Source organism: Nansenia antarctica (assembly GCF_963989245.1).
Source record: "Nansenia antarctica genome assembly, chromosome: 2".
NCBI lineage: Eukaryota > Metazoa > Chordata > Actinopteri > Argentiniformes > Microstomatidae > Nansenia > Nansenia antarctica.
In genome coordinates, this window is record NC_137675.1 from 16,908,175 (window position 1) to 16,930,918 (window position 22,744).

Below are 22,744 nucleotides of genomic sequence, written 5' to 3' on the forward strand. Positions count from 1 at the left end.
AAACATATTATTGTATTTATTCCACATAAAGCCTTTTGCCACAAGTGTATTTTAATCAAATGGGGTAAAACTTTTTCTAGACGCAAGGCTAGGATTTTAGACAATAATTTTTGGTCGGAGTTGAGTAGAGGGTCTATCTATATGAAGCACATTTCTCAGGGCATTTCCCTTTTGTTAAAATAAGGGAGATGTTAGCCTCTCTGAGAGAGTGTGGTAAGATGCCATTTTCAAATGAGTGGTTTAACATTGCTAGGAGTGGGTCTAAAAGAATGTGGCTGAACTCTTTATACAATTCACAGCCAATCCTATCGGGCCCTGCGGCCCTACCAGAGGACATAGAATTCAAGGCATGCAGTGCCTCCTCTCTTGCGATTGGGGCGTCGAGTTGTAATTTCTGCTCGCCGGTTACTTGTGGAAGTTTTAAATTGGAAAAGAAAGCGTTCATGAGGGTAGGGGCATCGTCAGGTTGTTCAGATTTGTAGAGATTGCTATAGAACAATGCAAACTCCCTGTTGATAGTTTTGGAGTCAAAGGATCTAGCTCCCTCATGACTTATCACTGAGGTGATGGTTTGAGAATTAGCCCTCTTTTTGGTAAGATTAGAAAGAAGCTTTCCAGGCTTGTCCCCAGATTCATACATTTCCTGCCTAACATATTTGAGGGAGTGTTCAGCATCTTGAATAAGTAGGGTGTTTAGTGCAGCTCTAGTGGCTGTCACTTCCCGAAGTACATTTGCACTTGGGGTTAATACATAGGATTTCTCCAGATCTGTTAGTTTAGATTCAAGAAGTTTACACTGTTCATTCTTTTTACGTCTTCTAGAAGCCTCAAATGACATAATCAAACCTCTAGAGAATGCTTTGCAGGTTTCCCATAGAATAGAGGGATTATTCATAGAAAGTGAATTGATGGAGTAGAAAATCTTAAATTCTGAAGTAAAATAAGAGATAAACTGGTTATCCTTCAATATAGAGGGTTTAAATCTCAAGCGCCTAAACAAGGCCCTATCCTCTGTTAGGGAGTACACCATAAAAATTGGGGCGTGGTCCGACAGTTTAATGTTACCCATAGAGCAAGAGGAAATTAGAAATAATTTAGATGATGGTATGAAAAAATAGTCAATTCTGCTATAGCTTTTGTAATGCGAAAAAAATGTAAATTTTAGGTCATTAGGGTAGAGTGTCCTCCAGACATCTGAGAATCCGTTGTCCTGACAAAGTGAGTTAAGCATTTTAGCTTGTCTAGATGGAGGGGAGGAGCTAGAGGGGAGTTTATCAATCCCTGGGTTTAGATGACAATTAAAGTCTCCTCCCACAATTAGGTCATCAGATGCCAGTACAGTGAATTCGGCAAAGATATTTGGTTAAAAAATCAGGAGAGTAGCCAAGTGGGCAGTAGATATTCAAAAAGGAGAACTCCCTACCTTGAATGACCCCCATTGAGGAACACATAGCGCCCCTTACTGTCTTTAGTACAAATGAGAGGTGTGAAAGCTATATTTTTACTAACCAAAATGGCCACACCTCTACTGGCAGAAGAGTAGTTTGTGGCAAATACCTGGCCATTCCAGACTTCCCTTTCAAGCTTCTTAATACCATTATCATCTAGATGGCTTTCTTGCAGAAACAAAATTGATAGGCTACACCCTCTTTTTTTACAGAGGTGATAAGTGCCCGTCTTTTTGTAGGTTTCTGTAGGCTTTTGGTATTGGAGGATTTTTAATGAATGCTGATAGGCGCCGACAGAATATCAGCCGCATTTTATGAATAAACAATGTTTATTTTTAAAAATCTTTTACGAAGTGGGGCTGCGTTGGAAGGTGTGGGCGGCGCCCTAGCGCCCTCTATTGGCCAGCCGATATCTATCAATATCTACCGCCACTGGAAGCAGGTTGAGGCAGAGAACGGAGTAACACGTGTAAGTAAAATATATGTGTGTGGTTACTATCGGTAAATCTAGTATAGCTTTCTAAAATATTCAGTAAAGGAAATATCTTCCCCAACCAGATCCACCGAACCTTGAAAGACCTGTAGCCCCTGAAGTTACAAGTCTGCTGCTATTTGCCGAAGGCAAAGTCTCGGTGAGTTCTACTGAGATGCTAAGTGTTATTGAAACGTGTATGAAATGTGCTGTGCTGATAAAAAGAGACTATCAACTTAGTTATCAAGTTAGACTGACTGAAATGATGTGATAACGTCCTAAACTAAACGTTAGCATTATCAACCGTTAGCTTGTTAACATTAGCCGCGCTATTACCCTCTATTACCCGCTAATACCCTCTACCCTTAGTAATTGCAGGGTGATGACTGCCTTGTTATGATGATACCCACTGACAGATGGCAACACGACATATTTACAAACACGAAACTGATTAGCTACCGTATCTGACAAGACTGTCCTGTAGTTGTTCATGTGACTGTTGTTCTAGTGTTTTAGTTTGTCTTTCTATGTGTCTAAATAATGTGTCTAGCTAGAATCTGGCTAGCTAACATTAGTGTAAGACAGTCAAGGCTCAGAACATTTTGATCTTTGTGGTTTCTGGTCGGCCACTCCATTTAACGTATTGTAGTCTTTCATTGAAAAACAAGGACAATACACTTACCATAATTTGATAGAGGATGGAAGGAAAATTCTGTGACGTGGTGATTAAAGTCAATGGCATCGACTTCAACGCACACAAGAATATCCTTTGCGGCTGCAGTCCATATTTCCGGTGAGTGTCTTAACTTTGTGGGGATGTGGCCATGATGGATGGCAGGGATTCACTTGGCATGGATCCAAAGGATAATCAGAAGAAAATAGCCAGATCCTACAAGAGCTTACACATTGTTCTTTGTGGCAGCAATGATACATTCTATAAAAGATAGCATGCAACTATTGATTCATAATATTTGTGTACCCCTCTTTATATTGTCATATACTTGCAGAGGGTGTTTATTATATAGCTGTGCTGTATTGAAAAGAGTATTGAGAAAATCTGGTACAGTATATGGATGATTCCTGACCATCATATCCCTCCTCTCTAAACCCTGACCCACAGAGCTCTCTTCACAATTGTCTGGAACAACATAGAAAAGCGGGTGTACAATATTCCTGGTGTGTCACCGGACATGATGCGTCTCATTATTGAGTATGCCTACACACGCTCTGTGCCTGTCACTGACGAGAATGTGGAGCAGCTTCTGGTGGCTGCAGATCAGTTCTCTGTCATGGGCATTGTGCAAGCCTGCTCTGACTACCTAGAGGCCCAGCTGTGCCCGGAGAACTGCATTGGCATCTGTACGTTTGCAGACTTCTACTCCTGCTATGAGCTGAGGCGCAGGTCCTCTCTCTTCATCCTGCATCACTTTAAGGAGATGGTGCGTAGCTCCGAGGAGTTCCTAGAACTCTCGCTGTGGCAGTTTCGTGACATCATTGAGAAGGACGACCTGAATGTGAAGCAGGAAGATGTAGTGTTTGAGGCCATCCTGTGCTGGATTGGCCATTCTCCTCAAGACCGCGAAGCCCAGATCTCGGTGCTGTTGCCTAAGGTGACTGAGAGTTGGACAACACACGTAACACGTAAATGTTTGATGCATTTCATAAAGGCTGCCGACTGCATTCTGTGTCCATATCTGTCTGTGTCTGTTTGCTTAGGTACGCATGGCCTTGATGACAGCAGACTACTTCATGAACAATGTGAAGAATAATCCACTGGTGAGAGCCAATGATGACTGCAAGCCCATCATCATCAACGCACTGAAGGCCATGTTCAGCTCTGACAGCAGCAACCCTCTGACCCGCCCTCGCCTGCCCTATGCCATCTTACTGGCCATCAGTGGTTGGAGTTGGGACAGCCCCACCAATGGCATTAAGGCGTATGATGCACGGGCTGACCGATGGGTCAATGTGACTCGAGAGGAGGAGAGCGCACAGGCCTACCACGGTGCTGCCTACCTCAATGGTTTTGTGTACTGCGTGGGAGGCTTTGACAGCGTTCCCTACTTCAATAGTGTGCGCAAGTTCAACCCAGTCACACACACTTGGCACCAAGTGGCACCCATGCACTCACGGCGCTGCTCTGTCAGTGTGGCTGTGCTGGGTGGCTGCATCTACGCCATGGGCGGCTTTGATGGCTATGTGCGACTCAACACTGCTGAGCGCTATGAGCCTGAGACCAACCAGTGGACACTCATCTCACCCATGCATGAGCAGAGAAGTGATGCCAGTGCCACCACACTTTTTGGAAAGGTAAGTGGAATAGGTAAGACTAACTGTACCTGGAACACAACTTGATAACTATTGTACAATGAATCTATTAAAAAGCCAGGATGGATGAATTTACAAGTTGCCTTAACTCTAGGTATACATATGTGGTGGTATGAATCGGAATGAGTGGCTGTGTACAGCAGAGTGCTTCAACCCTGAGACCAACCAATGGACTCTGATCGCCCCCATGAGAAGACGACGTTGTGGGTTGGGGGTCATCGCCTATGGGGAGCAGGTCTATGCGGTGAGACCTACATAAAAATACACAATAAATCTATGCTCAAGTTCTGATATTCTGTTATTGACCCACATTTCTCCTATCCTCTCTTAGGTGGGCGGCTTTGATGGAGCCAACTGTCTGCGACACGCAGAGTGCTACAATCCCCAGACCAACACCTGGCGCGCAGTTCCCAAGATGTTGAACCCACAGAGCAACTTTGGCATCGAGGTGGTGGATGATCTTCTGTTTGTGGTGGGCGGCTTCACTGGCAATGTGCAGTACTACAATGAGAAGACAGATGAGTGGTATGACGCCCATGACATGGGCATCTTCCGCAGTGTCGTTAACTGCTGTGTGGTGTACGGACTACCCAATGTGCTCGAGTATGCTGAGCGAGATACCCTGCAGAACCCCCGGGAGGAGCTCAAACTGTCCACCTCCAATAGCATCCTTACTGTCTGACACCATATCTACCCACCATTACCCCCCATCCCTACATGTTGTTTGTTTGTGACATTTTCTGTTGACAGGATACAGGTTTCATGTCTGAAAGGATTACAAAATAATTCCATATCCTTCCATTAAAAAAAATACAGTTTATTTGTCAGCTCAGTATTGACATTTTCTCATCACCAAATGCAGAAATGTTATCATATAATGATTAATCTGCATTGTTTTATTACATTTCCATAAAAATAAAAAATAAAAAAACATATAACCTTGCACAGAAACTTCCAAGTTTCTGTTTTGTCACTGTATTGCAGTCTATTTCACTATCAGTTGCATTCTTATAATAATAATAAAGAAACAATAATAAGAAAAAAGAAAGAAATATATCAAATATACACAGTAATAATAATATAACCTTGTACAGAAAATTCCAAGCTTCTACTTTGTCAGTCTGTCATTTTTTATTTATTTATTTTTTTAAATATTTATTTTTACATATTTCACAATGAGCAAATAACCAACTGGTTCTCATCAACTGCTGTAGTTAGGATGTGAGGCAGGAGAATAAACCGACACTGACACAGTCCTGACTCCATCTCACAGGACCTGTGCTTCTGCCCTCTAGTGGTCAGAGTGGGACATAACCAGCAGGGTTACTGACATAACCAGTAGTGTTCAAACTGGATACCTCTCCCCTGGATGACCCTAGATTCTACTATTAAACCAAGAGGACATCCTTGTGGTCCGAGGACGATATTTGGTCGGACAGGTCTCAGACAGGGCTACTCATCATGAGAACTACACAGACGATACACACTACAAACACTACACAATGCAAACTACACTCTACACACTGCACACTACACACAGGGTAGAAGGAACATCTGTACATCCAACATCTCAGGGAAAATACACTACTATCCAACTGCATGTGTGTAGGCTTGATCTTAGTGAAAAATCACAACCTTTGAATTTGAGTGTATGAAGCTTAACGTGAATGTAAAACTACGTCATGACCTCATGTTATTATGACCCATCATCTTTGTGCCTTTGGTGTTCAATGTGATCTCTCTACTTGTTTACACAGAGTTGTAGACTGATTTTTGTGGCACCAGCCTTGATTTCAATGTGCATGATTTGCAGTTGACCCTGGCGGACATCCTGAAGAAGTCGCACCCTCACCATTTGTCAATTCCTTTACAATTGTAATGTGTCTGATGAAATCACACCCTCGCCATTCCTTTGCGATTGTAATGGTCCCACACCTTGTCCTTTGTTGTTAATGATATTTAAGGCAAGGGACAGCAAGATATTCTTTGAGTTTTGGGTCAGGCCCGGCACGGGCACCATTCTCCCATGTTGTCCTTGACGTATGTTAACAGTTAAAACTTAGTCATATGTTGCTTTGAAACTGTTAAATTGGTTATTTTGTTGATACTCTATTATCATTCTTCTTATGTGCATTAATGTGATGTTGTGCACTAGATAAAGGTTATGTTTAAACAGCATGACATAATTGTGACCAGGTTCCCTCATTTAATATCTAATGTCATCAGCTTCAGCTATTGGCCTGAACTCTTCACAGGTCGATTTATCTTAACTTGAGCGCATGGTGAAATTGCATTTTGGGTATTCTTAATGAATATAGGATTCAATATGATCGGTTGTCTGTCACACAGGGATGAGCTAAGCATCATCAATCATTATTAACCATGAGTTGTCTTTTGGAGTCAGATATAACTTAATGTTAACTTGTGTTAGTTGGTCATGTGACCAGCTGTGTTGAGTTTGTTTGATGTTTGATATGTCCATAACTGTTAGACGTAATCATTGGGAATAAATGTATGTCTTATGTATGACCCATCATCTATTCTTTAGTGTTTTATTTTCATATTTTAGAGTCACTGAGCCATAGTCCCAAAGCCAAAACCCTGGGTAGAGTGGCTCAATGAATGTAGAGTGGAATGTGTGAAGGAGGGTCAGTGTGTCAGAGGAGACACTGTAGAAGGACAGAGTGCCGGCCGGCCAGTCCAGATACACTCCTACTCTATGGGAGCCAGAGGAGGGGACATCTATGTCAGTTCTCTTACTATTGTGCCTGACGGAGTAACTGTCAACAGAGCACCTCAGGCTCCAGGACTTGTCATTGTCTCCCAACCTACAGTCATTACCTTTAGATGTCACACCTATAGAAGCCACTGTCCCAGTCCACTCTACCTCCCAGTAACAGCGCCCAGTCAGACCCTCTGTACAGAGCACCGGTTGACAGCGGTCATATCTCTCTGGGTGATCAGGATACGGCTGCTCCTCTCTCCCCTGTGTCACCTTTCTGTTCTCCTCAGATAGAGAGAGGTTGCTGTGTGCTGTGTTTGGGTCCAAAGTGAGTTTACATGTATCTGATTGAGAGGGCAAAAATAATCATCAAATCAATACAATTGAATAAATTACAATATTCAATTACACTTGTGTATACAATGTGATATTACAAAATGTTTTACATTTACTAATATGTTTGATTTACATATGAATACAATACTGGTGCTGTTCAAACTCTGCTGTACCCTGATTCTTGAGTAATATCACATTCCTATTCTCTACAGCGATTAATCAATTTACTATAGACTAGAGGGTCAATAAAGTCTGTCAAATGTAGAACATTATAGAGTGCCAATTCACCAAAAATGTATAAGTTATGATGCTTGATTTTGTAGCCAATCAGGTAAATACGACATAAAACACTTGGCAGTCTAGGTGGTGAGTGTTACGGAATTCTTTGGCAGTTTGTGAGTTAAATACACACCTTTGGGACCCATAGGAGTGTTGTTTTACAAAGAAAAACCCATCCATGTCATTTTAAAGACAACATCATATGAATCAATTTAGTGCCGAGGGTGAATACGGTCGGTGAAATGTTCAACATTATAGCAGTGCCACCGGTGTCTTAAATCACCAAAAATGCATAAATTATAATGCTTCATTTTGTAACAAATCAAAGTTAGGTAAATATGGTGACTTACATTTGATCAGCCCAGGTTTGAGCCTGCACTCTCCACCATGGTCCACACTATATCAATCACAGAAGAACCCACAGTGGTTGGATGACACATTCACAATCATGTGGAAAATAGATACTGTGCATTAATCTCATTGATACGTCCAGCCACTTATTAAGCCTGTACCTGAGTGTCTGTAGTTTACAGAGTGGATCTTTCTGTACAGTAGAGAGCAGCACCAGTCCTGAGTCTCCTGGGTGATTGTAGCTGAGATCCAGCTCTCTCAGGTGGGAGGGGTTAGACCTCAGAGCTGAAGCCAGAGAAGCACAGCCTTCCTCTGAGATTCCACAGAATGACAACCTGGGGAAATAGTTTCACTCATTATCCTCATAATTTAGCACTTGAAAGGCTAGACACATTGTATTTAAATAAAGAACATTCAAACTAGTGCATTATAATGGTCCTAGATACTCATGCTTACACACCCAAAAATACCTCACCTCACCTCATTGCTCCCTCCTTGATAGTGTGACAGAATTCTCATCTGTCATTTATGATATTCTTATTATCAATATAGCCAAACAACAATCTATGTCAACCAATATGACCATGTCATGATGGTTATATTTTGTTCAGTCATACACTGTTCACTGATTCCTTTATGATCAGTATTATACTTGTTTATGATTTTATTTAGTAACGGTACAATTCAAGACAGTCAGTCAGTTTGGCACCGGTTAAATCTGTCCCCTGGGTTGGTCCCCTGTTGGTGGGGATGTGCTGAGTTACTGTGCATGTGTCCTATTAAATGGTTTCTCTATCTGAGATAGGTAAGACAGTATCCTACAAAGATTTTTATTATAAAGACCGCTCATATTATGGACCTTTTATTTATTTATCTTTTTGGAGGGGGAAGTAGTCCTACGTTAAGGGTGCATGCATGGGATGCCGTTCCAAGGTAAAATAAATAAAGGCTTCCTAAAGTGTGTGCATGCACTAGGGTAGGCAGCGAAATGTAGAGGAAATTATTGGAAGATCATGTACTGACTATTACTATTTGTATTATCATTTTTCTTTTCTTTCATTGGTTTCTAATTTGAATAAGAATACAAAATAAAGTAAATGTAGTCATCCGAAAAAGGTGGGGTGGTGGCGGGCCCCCCCCCCAAAAAAGAAGGAAGATCATGTACATTTTCTGTCTCCGTCATTGAGCTTTGCAGTGTATTATTGATAGTGTAACAGATACTTGTATTGTATGGAATGATGTGTCTGGCAACAACAATAGTCTAAGACCTCACCTCAGAGTCTGTAGTTTACAGTGTGGACTCCCCAGTCCAACAGAGAGCAGCTTCATCCCCGCGTCACGTAGATCATTATGACTGAGGTCCAGCTCTCTCAGGTGGGAGGACTGTGAGCTGAGAACTGAGGCCAATGCTTTACAGCATCTCTCTGTGAGGTCACATCCATTCAGCCTGAATGAGGAACACAAATAAATACAGGTAGCCAAACTATATCACTATATTGGAATTCATTGGAAGATCATGTACATTTTCTGTCGCTGTCATTGTGATTTGCAGTGCAAGTATCCTTGATTCTATAGAATGATAATGTAACAGACACTTAGGAATGATGTGTCTGACAAGAATAGTTTTAGACCTCACCTCAGTTTCTCAAGTTTGCAGTGTGGACTCCCCAGTCCAGCAGAGAGCAGTATCACCCCCCTGTCACGTAGATCGAGGTCCAGCTCTCTCAGTTGGCAGGAGTCTGAGCTGAGAGCTGAGGCCAACGCTTCACAGCATCTTTCTGTAAGGTCACATCCATTCAGCCTGAATGAGGAATACAAATACAAATACAAATAAATACATGTAGCCAAAAGATCACTGTGGTCTTAAGTCTGAAATATTTCCCAGTTATTGGGTTAGTGCAGTATTGTGTCGCCCCATGAGCTGATCTGTGGTCAGATTGTCCAGGATGGAGGAGGAAAGCACATTAAAACAAACAGCATAAAGTCACTTTGCCTCTCACACCAATTATGTACTGTTTGTTTTGTGAATTATCATATAAATGATGCATTTTTGTGTGTCAAGTATGAGTGAGAAGCAGGGAATCAAGGAAAGTGTTATTACTTTTGACCAAGTGCTCAATATTAATACGTTTTAGATAAATCATTAAATTATATTAGGTGATCAATATCTCCAAAAGGTAATTTTGTCTTTCACACCAAGTACTGGTTGTTAGGGTTTGTGATGAAGAGGAATTTTGTGTTGTATTTTTCATTAAGTACTTACTAATTACTATTCTAGAATACATTTTCATAAACCTGAAATCGTCCTAATTCATGTTTAATTCTAGTAATTTTGTCAATTTACTTACAGTGCCGTCTTAGAGGCTGTGACCACTGGCAGCAGCCTCAGAAGACCCTCCTCTGATCTGGAGTATTTCTTCAGGTCAAACACATCCAGCTCTTCTTCTGAAGTCAGCAACACAAAAACCAGAGCTGACCACTGTGCAGGTGAGAGTGAGGCTTCTGAGAGACGTCCTGAGCTCAGGTAGCTTTGGATCTCCTCCACTAGAGAATGGTCATTCAGCTCATTCAGACAGTGGAACAGATTGATGCACCTCTCTGGAGAGGGATTCTCCCTGATCTTCTCCTTAATATACTTGACTGTTTCCTCATTGGTTTGTGAGCTGCTTCTTGTCGGTGTCAGAAGGCCTCGTAGGAGATTCTGATTGGACTCCAGTGAGAGGCCCAGGAGGAAGCGGAGGAACAGGTCCAGGTGACCATTCTGACTCTGTAAGGCCTTGTCCACTGCACTCTTGTGTAAGTCGACCAGAGGTTTGCGTCTGGTGAGTGATGAGCATAGCAGCCTGCATGAGGATTTCTGTTTGACCAGTAGAATCTCATTAGTGTCGTTGAATGTGAGGAACACATATAAAGCAGCTAGAAACTCCTGGATGCTCAGATGCACAAAGCTGAACATGTTGTGCGGCCCACACTCCGCTCTGAAGATCTGAGTGCACACTCCTGAGTACACTGAGGCTTCTGTGACATCAATGCCACACTCTCTCAGGTCTTCCTCATAGAAGATCATGTTGCCCTTTTCCAGCTGTTTGAAGGCCAGTTTTCCCAGTGACAGAATTAGCTCTTTATCCCAGTGTGGATCTCTGTCATGGTTTCCAAGGTACTTCACATTCCTCTGTTTGGTCTGAAATACTAGGAAGTGTGTGTACATCTGTGTCAGAGTATTGGGCATCTCTCCTCTCTCTGCTTCACCCAACAGTCTCTCCAGAACATCGGCTGAGAGCCAACAAAACACTGGTATGTGGCACATGATGTAGAGGCTCCTTGATGACTTCATGTGTGTGTTGATTCTGCTGGCCAGGTTCTCATCACTGATCCTCTTCCTGAAGTACTCCTCCTTCTGTGGGTTGTTGAACCCTCGTACCTCTGTCACTTGGTCAATACACTCAGGAGGGATCTGATTGGCTGCTGCAGGACGGGAGGTTATCCAGATGAGAGCAGAGGGAAGCAGATTCCCCTTGATGAGGTTTGTCAGCAGCACGTCAACGGAGGTTGACTCTGTGACATCACAACATGTCTCGTTGTTCTGGAAGTCTAGAGGAAGACGACACTCATCCAGACCATCAAAGATGAACAGAACGTTATACTTGTCAAAGTTGGTGATTCCTGATTCTTTTATTTCAGTGAAGACATGTTCAAGAAGTTCTATCAAACTGCGCTTCTTCTCTTTCATTAAATTCAGCTCCCGGAAAGGGAGTGGAAATATGAACTGGAGATCCTGATTGGCTTTTCCTTCAGCCCATTCCGTAATGAACTTCTGAGTAGAGATTGTTTTTCCAATGCCAGCGACTCCCTTTGTCAGCACATTTCTGATTGGTTTGTCTTGTCCAGGTAAAGGCTTGAAGATGTCGGTGCATTTGATTGGTGTCTCCTGTGTTGCTGGTCTTCTGGATGCTGTCTCAATCTGTCTGACCTCATGTTCATTATTGACCTCTCCACTTCCACCCTCTGTGATGTAGACCTCTGTGTAGACCTTATCAAGACGTATTGGCTTGCCTTGCTCAGCTATTCCCTCAAACACACACTGAAACTTCTTCTTCAGGGTGGACTTGAGTTCATGTTGGCAAACCACAGCAAGTTCATCTGAATGACAAAACAATACGTTTATCCAATACATGCAGTAACTGTAATTAAATGTTGTATTAATTAACAAATTGTTATATAGTAAATAATTACATGTACTGTAGCTGAATGATACATTACTACACAAGTAGATAATAACAGTCCTTAGTCCATCTGTGTTATAGGAACTGTCTAACCCTGTTACTATGCAATGGAGAGTTCTTGACCATTGACCATGGGTCATGGCCAAGTCAAAGCCCAGATCGTAATCCTACTGATATGGTGGGTGATTTGAAACGGGCTGTGCACGCAAGACACCCCTCAAACATCACACAGCTGAAAGAATTCTGCATGGAGGAGCGGGAAAAACTTTCTCCTGGTCGATGTCAGAGACTGGTAGACAGTTATAGGAAACATCTAATTGAGGTTATTTCAGCCAAAGGGGGCAATAGGGGGGCAATACCATTAGGTCATAGGGTGTCCTAACTTATTCCTCAGTAGGAATTGCCATCTTTGTTCATTTTTTGTTAAATAAATGATAACAAAGTTAAATTTTCATTGTTTTTGGTTCAATTACATCACCTTTATCTACAGATATTGTTTGAAAGAAGAACACATACTGTATATGTCCATATTTCTTAAAAAACTATTGAATACTTCATGGGGTGTCCTAATTTTTTCACATAACTGTATGACGTCTCTTACGGTTCTCCAGTGTGTCAGCGAGCTCCTTCTGGTTCATGTTCCTCAGGACGTGCAGTGTGATCTTCAGAGCCCCCTCTCTGGCACTGCTCTCCTGCTTCTCTTCTTCTTCATCATCCACCACTTCCTCTTCCTCCCCCTGACTCTCAATGCACTCTGGGTAGTCTTGAGAAATAAGCCTCTTGAACCTCTTCAGCTGATTTCTCACTAAAGTGATGACATTGTCTTCAAGCAACTGAAACATTTTGAAAAATAAAGAGGAGTGAGACAGACATTACTGGGTAAACCTTTATACACAGTACAGATACTAAATACAAAAAACACATCATTTGACTTTGGCATGCAATTGAAACAAGAAAAAAATGACTTCTGCCATTTTCCATGTCATACTTTCTATTTAGCTCACCCTGAATATGGAGGCCAGTTCACTTTGACTCTGGACAGACTGATCACTGGGAATCTCTGACTCTGGTCTCTTCACCTGGTCACTGGGGATTTTGGGTAAAAACAAGAAATAAGCAGATGTATTTATCCAGATGAGTGTGAATAAGGCCCAGTTTCCCAAATAGAATAACTTAAGTGAATACCGTTACTGAATGTTATTAGCAGCCTCATAGACCACTACGAGGATTAAACCTCAAACTAACCGTTGATCAGAATGAGTCAAAATAAACATTAAGTGTTTGAATAAAAGAAAATAGGCTTGCTACTGAGATGCCAGATGCTACTGAGAGGGAGGGGGTAGAGAGGTAGGTGCTGATTTAATAGGTTTAAGCAGACAAGAGATTATGATGATGTTAAATTAACAGTAATAGCCATTAAATGAACTTCTCAATCAGATCAAAAAGAACACAATTGAATCAGAGAGATTAAATGTTGCTAATGAACATTTAAACCAGAGGGCAAACAACTGTTCACATTATATAAGGGGATTCTCTGAGGTAACTTAGGATTCTCTTTGTTGAGGTTTTAGAAATGTGCATTCACTACTCTAAGTAATCCAGACCAAAGTATGATGTTTAGGCAATTGTCACAACAATTAATGGACAGTTTATAATTTGTGCCTCGTTGACAATGATAATGATGCTTAGTTGGTCTACAGCACACCTTCAGAGAATTGACCTGCAGCCTGGTCTTGTTCAACAAAGTAAACATATTCAGAGAAATGTAAGTGAGCATTAGTCACCAACTCCAATGTGTAGAATTACAGGAATGCCATGTTTTTGACAGTCCCATGCCACATGCCATGTTTTTGTTTCCCAAGCGAGCAACACGTCTGTTACTGCGGGTAACATTTTAATTTGTGTAATATAAAATTTAAACTCAGATTCCTTTGTTCCCTTCGACTCCTACAATAGGATATTTATACTATGTTCCCTTCGACTCCTACAATAGGATATTTAATACTAAATATACTAAATAGTAACTATTGTCACTTTACTTATCTTTGCCTTATTTGCCATATTTGTTTATTTTGCATAACTACGCCACTTTATTTCTCTAGTCGCTGCAATGTTGAGGAACTGAAGCCTAAGCATGTTACTCTCTTATACTTGTATAGTGGGATGTAATAAGAAACTTGAAACTTGAATTGTGTGTGACACCAGATAGTATATATCTTTTTGGATGATTGGACTTTAATCCCCAGGTATCACCACCACACTCACACTGGCCCAGCCACCACAGTTACAGAGGGATGCCCATCCGACCAAATGACCGGATCTGACTGCTAGGTCAGATGAGAAAATGCAGCTTTTTGTTAACGATCTGAAGTCAAAACCTCAAACTAACCTTTGACCAGAATGAGGTGGTCTTTCTCTGAAGTATATTGGAGGTCTCATAGACCCGTCACTCTTCATGGACACACAGCTGGGTACAGGTGAGGCTGGTCTCTCCTGCTGGACCCTGTCAAACACAAAGACACCAACATTCTCACATGTTTAACAGAAGATAATGGATGTCATGTGTTCTTATCCGTGTCTGTCTGTGTGTCGTCAGGATATTGACTACGAGGATTAAACCTCAAACTAACCGTTGGCCAGAATGAGGTGGTCTTTCTCTGAAGTATATTGGAGGTCTCATAGACCCGTCACTCTTCATAGACACACAGCTGGGCACAGGTGAGGCTGGTCTCTCCTGCTGGACCCTGGATTACAAGGTGGAGTTGTGTTTTTAAACGTGCCATATGAGCTGAGCACCTAGAGCCAGTTACACAGGAGTGTGGCATTGTGAAGGACAGAGTGTTAATGAATCCCCATTACCATGGAGGGTCGGGGGGCACTGGGAGGAGGAGAGTGGAGACGGTGTGGCCAGGCCTGATATGACAGCTAAGTTAGATGAGCAAATGCAACTTTTGGTAAAGATCTGAAGTCAAAACCTCAAACTAAACCTTGACCAGAATGAGCTGGTCTTTCTCTGAAGTATATTGGATGTCTAGACCAGATTCAGATTACTGTATACGGACTGAGGTATGATTGAAAACCCATTGTTGTTTTAGGCCATTGTAACTAAGTTATTAAAGTTAAACATAGTTCCTGGGTCAGATGAACATTACAAAATACTAACAGTCCAAATTATTGTATTTGTAAGTAGCTTTGACCTCGTGAAACAAACAAGTGGCGTAGTCTTGTAGTTAGTGGCTCACATCCCCCATGTTACACCTAGTATTAGACTCCATGCTCCACAGCTCGTTCCACGTGATTTTCCTCTTCTCCACGCTCTCCCACTTCATCCAGCGGCCTTGCTGGGCTTGGGAGACTGCCTTGGCGCACCTGGCTGCTTCCTCCTGGTGGCGCACCTCCTCAACCACCATCTTCCGCCGTTCGGTTGGAGTAGCCTTTTGCCATGTGGGTGTTGTTGTTTCCAAGCCAAGGCCCCCTCTGCCATGTTGGACATGCCCCACTATATCCCGGTGTCTGAGGGCGGTCTTTGCCACCGCAACTGCTGCAGATGGCTTCCATTTCCTCCCCGTTGCTAGGATTGGAGCAGCACCTCTGACGAATGGATCCCGGGATTCTGTTAGAGTCATTTCCAGCCTTGATTTGGCACATTTGTACTCCTCCACCAGGCTTGAGATTGGTAGGGAGAGGGCTCCGTTGCCATACAGGCCTATGCTGCTAAGGCCTCTCGGCAGTCCAAGCCACTTCCTCACTTGTGCATTCACCAGTCTCTCCAGCCGGTTGGCATGGGATAGTGTGACCTCGTAGATGGAAATTGGCCACATGAGACGGGGCAGCAGTCCAAACTGAAAGCACCACAGCTTCAGCTTCCCAGGGAGAGCAGTGTTGTTGATCTGCTTGAGGCCACTGATTGTATCCTGCTTGAGTTGTTCCACCTGCTTCGAGTCTTTGAGTTCTGCGCTATACCAGCGGCCAAGGCTTTTGATGGGCTTCTCCAGAACTGTTGGTATTGGCTCGTTGTTGACGTGGAACCTCTCATTGGCGAGCTCGCCTTTGACAATGGAGATACTGCGGGACTTACTGGGTTTAATTATGTCAAAATGCAGCACTATCATGCCCAGATCAGCCTTATAACATGTAATTTAGATATATATAGAAAGGAGCGCAGATTTATTTTTATGGGGTTCCGAAATGAACGATATGAGGCTGGGAGGGAAGAATCACAGTATACCCACTAGAAAACACTAGACTACACCACTGACTAGAGGGTGGCAACAATTATAATTTCTTAAATATCGGTTAAGTCATTAAAGCCAAGCAGGTGATTTTATATAGAAGGTGATCAAATACCAACATATCCTACAGCTGCAGCGGAACATGCGGAACGCGCATTACACACACACACACAGAAAGATCAATACGAAGTAGGCCGACATGAGAGTACACGCACAAAACCGGCTAACGTTACTCATTAACTGTTTACACAAGTAAAATCACAGTGTGACAGTCAGATGGAGCATTCGGTAAACAACAACAGCAAGGTAATGCTATCAATGATGAAACCAACTTTTACCTTTGAGGACACCAACATGAGCCGTGTTTACCCGTACCTCCGCCGTTCGGTAACTCAGTTTCGGATCGCTCATAGCCACTGCTAGCTTCAGTAATGTTTGAAGTGTCTGGGACATCTTTTTTCTTGAAAAATCCATCCATCTGTCGCTGTTTTCGTTTAATTTTTCGAAGTTATTTAACGTGATATCTTATTTGTGCACCTAGCTAGCTAGATGAGCTTTTTGTATCTTTTAGATGGTTCACATTTAGACCAATCAGGAGTAGCCCTTGTGTCACGTCGTCAACTGAATGTTTAATGTCATTAATCTGATTTTGGATCAGCGGTTAGAGAGAGATGGGCGTGGATTTAGGTGCACTTTTAGTCAACATCCATTATAGCGCTGATCTAGGATCAGATATATTTTAATCAGCTAAAATGTTCAGAGGTGGATTTTTTTTATTTATTATTATTTTTGGAGAAATCGTGCACTTAGTGGACTGAATCAATTAGTGGCGGAGGAAATTCATTTGTGGCGGCCCGCCACCAATAAATGCATATAGAGGAAACACTGCAATAATTGGACCCCATATGTTCAAATATCTATTGGGAACTTTAGAGTTGGAGAAGCGTATTCTCTCCATCTGCATGATACTGATTAATCCGTAGAGCCATTTCTGGAAGCAGGGAGGTGGAGGTGATTTCCAATCCAATAGAATTATTTTCTTAGCAGCAACAATACCAGTCATTCATTCCGACCGTTCCTCAGGCGTATAGTTGGAAGCAGTCTCTGAACATCCAAAGAGTGCCAGTTCAGGATCAGGGGGAATGTCCCTTCCATAGACCCTGGAAAACCACCAGAATTTTTGCAAATGAGGACCGAGACAGAAAAGATGCGCTAGAGACCCATCTGCATTTTTGCATCTGTCACACAGTGGAGAAACCGATGGATAAATTCGGTGTAATGTCTTTGAATAGTGGAGTCTATGGATGACTTTGAATTGGATCAATTTGTACCTGACATTAATTGATCAAGATTGGATTCTAGCTAAACCTTGTTTGTCGTCAGTCACCTCGATATTAAGGACCAGGCTTCCCTCAGATGGTCAGTGGATACAGATGGGCCTCACCTGGGAAACCCCATTGCCAGTAAGACAAAGCCCTAGCGTTGGCTGCCCAGAAATAGTTACGAAATACAGGAAGGCCTAATCCTCCCTCAGTTTTGGACTTTTGCAGATGTGCTTTCGATATGCGATGAGCTTTATATCCCCAAACAAATGGAAAGATAATGGAGTCCAACTTCTTAAAAAATGCTGAAGTGAGGAAGATTGGGAGATTCTGAAATAAATAGAAAAAATCTAGGGGGCGATACCATCTAGATCGTGTTGATACGGCCCATCATAGATAAGGGCAGAACGGAGAGGAGCTCTCGAAAGCACGTCTACTCCATCCACTACTCACTAGCGCCCCCCCAGTTCACAGGTCTTTTAATTTGCGTATTATACCTGTTGCTTTGCAAACGTCTGAGAAATGTGCCCCATTTCCCAGCACCATGATTGTATTGGGTATGCTTTCTCAACCTCAAGATTGCTGTCTGGACTCACCAAAGGCTTTTCTTCAACAGGACAAGAAGGGTGCATCCCACCCCCTGAAGTCAGTCCTGCTGCTGTCTGAGAGGAACGCCCGTCACGTCATCGGGGTCCTGCGCTACCTGAAGCACACCGAGGCATCGCTGCCCCCCGAGCTGCTCCACTTCGCCCAGGGGGTCCTGCAGGCCAAGGAGGAGCAGAAGACTGACAGGCCCTTCTGCAGCTACCTCAAGAGCTTCGGCTTCTGCAAGTCAGTGTTTAGAATATGGACGGATTGACCTAAAATGTACTTGATTTGACATTAATAATCTGCTAACATGCAACAGTAATTAGCTGAACCCTGGATTTGGCTATTTTGCTCGTAGGTATGCGTCTGAAGAAAGGTGAAGTGGAACTGAATTCTGTAATGCTTAATGACTTTCTTTCTGTTGCAGGGACAGTAGTGTTTGTCCTTATCGACACAGCATCAGCCCCAAACAGGACCGCCCACTTCATCAAGACTCAGGAACTATAGTGGTGAATCATAGTTTATGATTCACCACATTTTTGACTATGGTCCAAATGTCATTCAGAGTATATTATATGGGTGGTAGTGGGTGCTTGTCTATCTTCCACAATGAGATGAACCTCTAACTGTAACATGCTTATCTGTGTATGTACACTCACAATATTTCCCTTTTTTACCTATTTGTCATCCAAGGTTTTGTCCTTGCACATCAAGACCGCTTCCCTCTATTATGGCCGCATTGTGAGCAACAAAGACGACTGTTATGAGAGCCTGGCTGCAGAGATGGTCTCTCACTACGCCAAGGAGAAGCTGTATGCCAGGGAGGTGCTAGAGGGAGGCCTCTATGGAGTACAAGAAGAAGAAGGTCAGAACCCCCCCCCCCCACCAAACACAACATGAATACAAATGAACAAATTTCAGCTATGAAACGATGTTCTCAATGTCAACAATCGGGTGACTCGGAGAGAAGTCCCGTTTGAGTGTGTTTCTGTGCTTAGACAACAAAGAGGCGGCTCCTCTGAGAGACTTAACCGTCTTCCCGCTCTGACGTTCGTCTCTGTCAGAGTGCGGGTGACCTCGGTGCCAGAGGCGGCCGGGCGTCTGTTCTCCAGCGTGACGGTGGCGTTCCTGGACGAGGGGCGCGAGCAGGAGACGAAGGCCCACCAGCTGCTGCAGCTGCCTGCTCAGTTCCACAGCCTGCCTCCCCAGGCCGTGGAGATGGTTGTGTGCCGGGCCAAGCCCGTCGACGCTGAGGTGGACTGGAACCCCAAGGTCAGTACAGTCACAGGACTCGAGTATCACGATTCGCAAATCTATGTACAAAAGAGACAGAGATGAGCAAAGGAGATTAGCAGACCAGCTAGCTAGCTTGCTAGTTCTTTGACACTATTCACACCATGGAACTATAATCAGACACTTTCTAGTCACAATAATAACGACCAATTTGAACCAACGTTCTCTGTCAGAACACTCAGCAATTATATTTGCTAACCTTTCAACTTGCTTACTTTCATCTGCAGACATCTCACCCTGCAAAAACTCTCTCGCATTGCGCCTGCACAGTCGCGCAAAAATCGTTATATTCTCCAGCGTTGGCCTTGTGGGCGACCAGGTGCCCGCGGGCACCGTGTTGGCTACCCCTGCTGTAGAAGAACATCATACAATGACATTCCAAGGGTGTAACTTACCCGCTCTGGGCTCACCATCTCTCCTCAGTCAGAAGATCAAAGGCCTGCATCACCAAGCCAAGGTCGTTCTGTGTCTGGGAAACACCGTCTTTGTTGATCCCATGGTAGGCTTTACATTACACTTAGCACTATAGCAACTTGATAACCCAGAGTTATCTCTACTTCATTTCAAAGTCAACTGAACTCCTAGCCTAACCCTTGTGTGGCATGTCTGTAGGTGAGAACCACCCGTCTGCCAGGCCTGAAGATATCCATAAACGAGTACAACGTCCACGCCGAGATCCTGAACACGGGGATGGGCACCAGCAACCTGCACCACCTAGACCTGCTGAAGGAGCTCTGACGGGGGGCTGTGCCCGCCGGCGCTGGGGAGGTCACTCACAGCCTGGGGTGAGCGATGAGGCTTCCAGCACCACACACACCAGACATCCTAATGACCTCCTAACACGTCAGGGGACCCGTGGCATTTCGTTTCTATATGATAGAGAGATTTCACTGGCTCCCCATTAATAGTGTGTGTGTGTGTGTGTGTGTCATGTTAGGCCGGAGGGCTCTGAGGTGACTCTGGAGGACAGGATGCAGGCTGCCGAGGAGACCCTGGCCCACAAGAGTACTGGCACTTGACTGGCTCAGTGAGAGCGACTGAGTACTTCAACCAGAACCCCCATCAGTCTGCCCTGAAATATCGCCTTGGAACCGTCAGAGGACTTTGTGTTTCCCCCAACCTTTATCCAGCTCTCTCTTTACTGTTCAGCTTGCCAAACTCCTTTAGCCTTGGAGGCCAAGGACGCAAGAGATCCTAAATAGTTTAAGTCTGGTTCAGATATACAGTAAAAGACTAACTGGACATTTTCAGAATGTTAAAACACTCTTCTTCTCCTCACATATCATAAAGAGAGAGGAATACAGACACATTTTAAGACTTAAGCATTTGAATTGGTTAAGACCCAGCCAACGAGAATTAATTCCCCCACGCGTGCACACACACAACAAATCCATGAGTGTTCCTGAGAGGCGACCGACTTGCCCATGCAACTAAAACGCCATGTTCAAGGTGATTGTCCTGAGAAAGGTGCTTTGCAGAATCCTGTGAGAAATGACTGGCCATGTCAATCATCAGAGTTAGATCCAATTGAAATTCCATCTTGTGGAATCAATGCCATGAAGAATTGAGGCTATTAGTATAGTGTTCCTAATAAAGTGTTCATTGTGAATATAATATTGTGAATGTAATATTCACACTCTCCTCTCTGTCATGGGCGGTCGCATTCCTTTTCGCTCTCCTCTCCCCTGCTTTTTTTGTTTGCTCTACACTGCACTGACTCTTCAGAAGCAAAATGGATTTGTTAAGCTGGTCCCTGAATGCAATTGATAACCTATTTTCCACGAGGAAAGCTGGTTCGGGGGAACCTGCCTGCCCAGACGGAACTTTTGCCGCAGGTTACATCAGAGATGCCTGGGACAACTGGCGTCTCGTTTGCTTGGCAGTCATGTCGATTGAGGACGTGGAAGATGTTTTCATTTTCGGATTCATGATAGTTGGACACATTGGACTAGGTTTGAGTGCTGTGATGATCTATCGGCAAATTAAAAAGCTGGGAGCAGCGATTAGCGATCTGCGCGAACTGCCCCACTTGAACAAAGAACTGGGGAGGGTGGCTGGAATGCACGGCGCTGCGCTTACGGATCTGAACCGTAAGGTCCTGGATCTGGATCGCAGGGTGGGCAATCTTGCTGCTCCCCAAATTGGCGTTTGACAGGAGACCCCAAATTTTCGAGAGGTTTGATTCTATGGAATGCTGTTTTTCTTCGCAGTGAACCCATTCACCTGATTATGGCCCAAAAGCTCCCCCATGCCCTGAAGACTCCATGCAGCGTGCCAACCATAGCGACACCATAGCGACACTGATTGCTGCTCTACGAGGACGGGTCGGACTGACCCAGAACATCCTGAGACTTTACCCCACCTTGTCTCTCTACCCCCCCCACTCCTCCCTCCCCCCACCCATACCTACCCCCCCACTCCTCCCTCCCCCTGCCCATGCCACCCCGCTCCACCCCCCCCCCCTCCCTTCTCTACAGTATTCTGTGGACTACAGCGCCGCATATGGCAGCCGTGGTTTTACAGTTTGTTGTGTTCTGTCTGCATTGCTGTCTGTCCTGTGTTGTTTTGTTTGCATTGCATTTAGAAATGCTCTTACTGTAACGCCGAATCAAATTCCAATATGTGTATGCTTAATGTGTATGCATAAATGGCAATAAACGTTATCTCATCTCATCATCTCATCTCATCATCTCATATAATGTACAGTGCATTTGGAAAGTATTCAGACCCCTTCACTTTTTCCACATTTTGTTGTGTTATAGCCTCAATTTAAAATGGATTGAATTAAAATAATTTGCCATCAATCCACACACAATACCCCAGAATGACAAAGCGAAACCACTTTTTTTTAAATTTAAAATACAAAGTAAAATGACCCTTTAATGCTGGTTGGAATAATTATAATAATTATTTTAAAAATATATATATTATTATTAAATATTACATTTAGAGATGTATCAGTTTTTGTTCTCAGTTCAATTATCTTCCTCCAGATTTCTGTATTAACTTTTGATGAGGTTACTCTACTGTATAAGCAGGTTTTGATTTTATTTTTTATTGTGCTGCTTGGTTCGAAGGGTAAATTAAAGTTTCTTAATTTACACTTGTTTACTGTTTGTAATTGTCTATAGAAATCTGTATCATATTCAG

The 22,744-nt window shown here is 43.3% G+C and overlaps 1 protein-coding gene across 1 annotated transcript; it reads right to left on the minus strand.

Moving 5' to 3' along the window:
- Window positions 1-6,781: 6,781 nt before the first annotated feature.
- Window positions 6,782-14,984, minus strand: LOC308149878 (NLR family CARD domain-containing protein 3-like; the record flags this gene model as incomplete). Its single annotated transcript, XM_080522759.1, has 9 exons — window positions 6,782-7,314; window positions 7,936-7,982; window positions 8,098-8,271; window positions 9,210-9,383; window positions 10,285-12,076; window positions 12,761-12,992; window positions 13,164-13,245; window positions 14,610-14,662; window positions 14,970-14,984. The coding sequence occupies 9 exons, from the start codon at window positions 14,982-14,984 to the stop codon at window positions 6,782-6,784; spliced, it is 3,102 nt and encodes a 1,033-aa protein (XP_080378885.1).
- Between the last annotated feature and the right edge of the window lie 7,760 nt (window positions 14,985-22,744).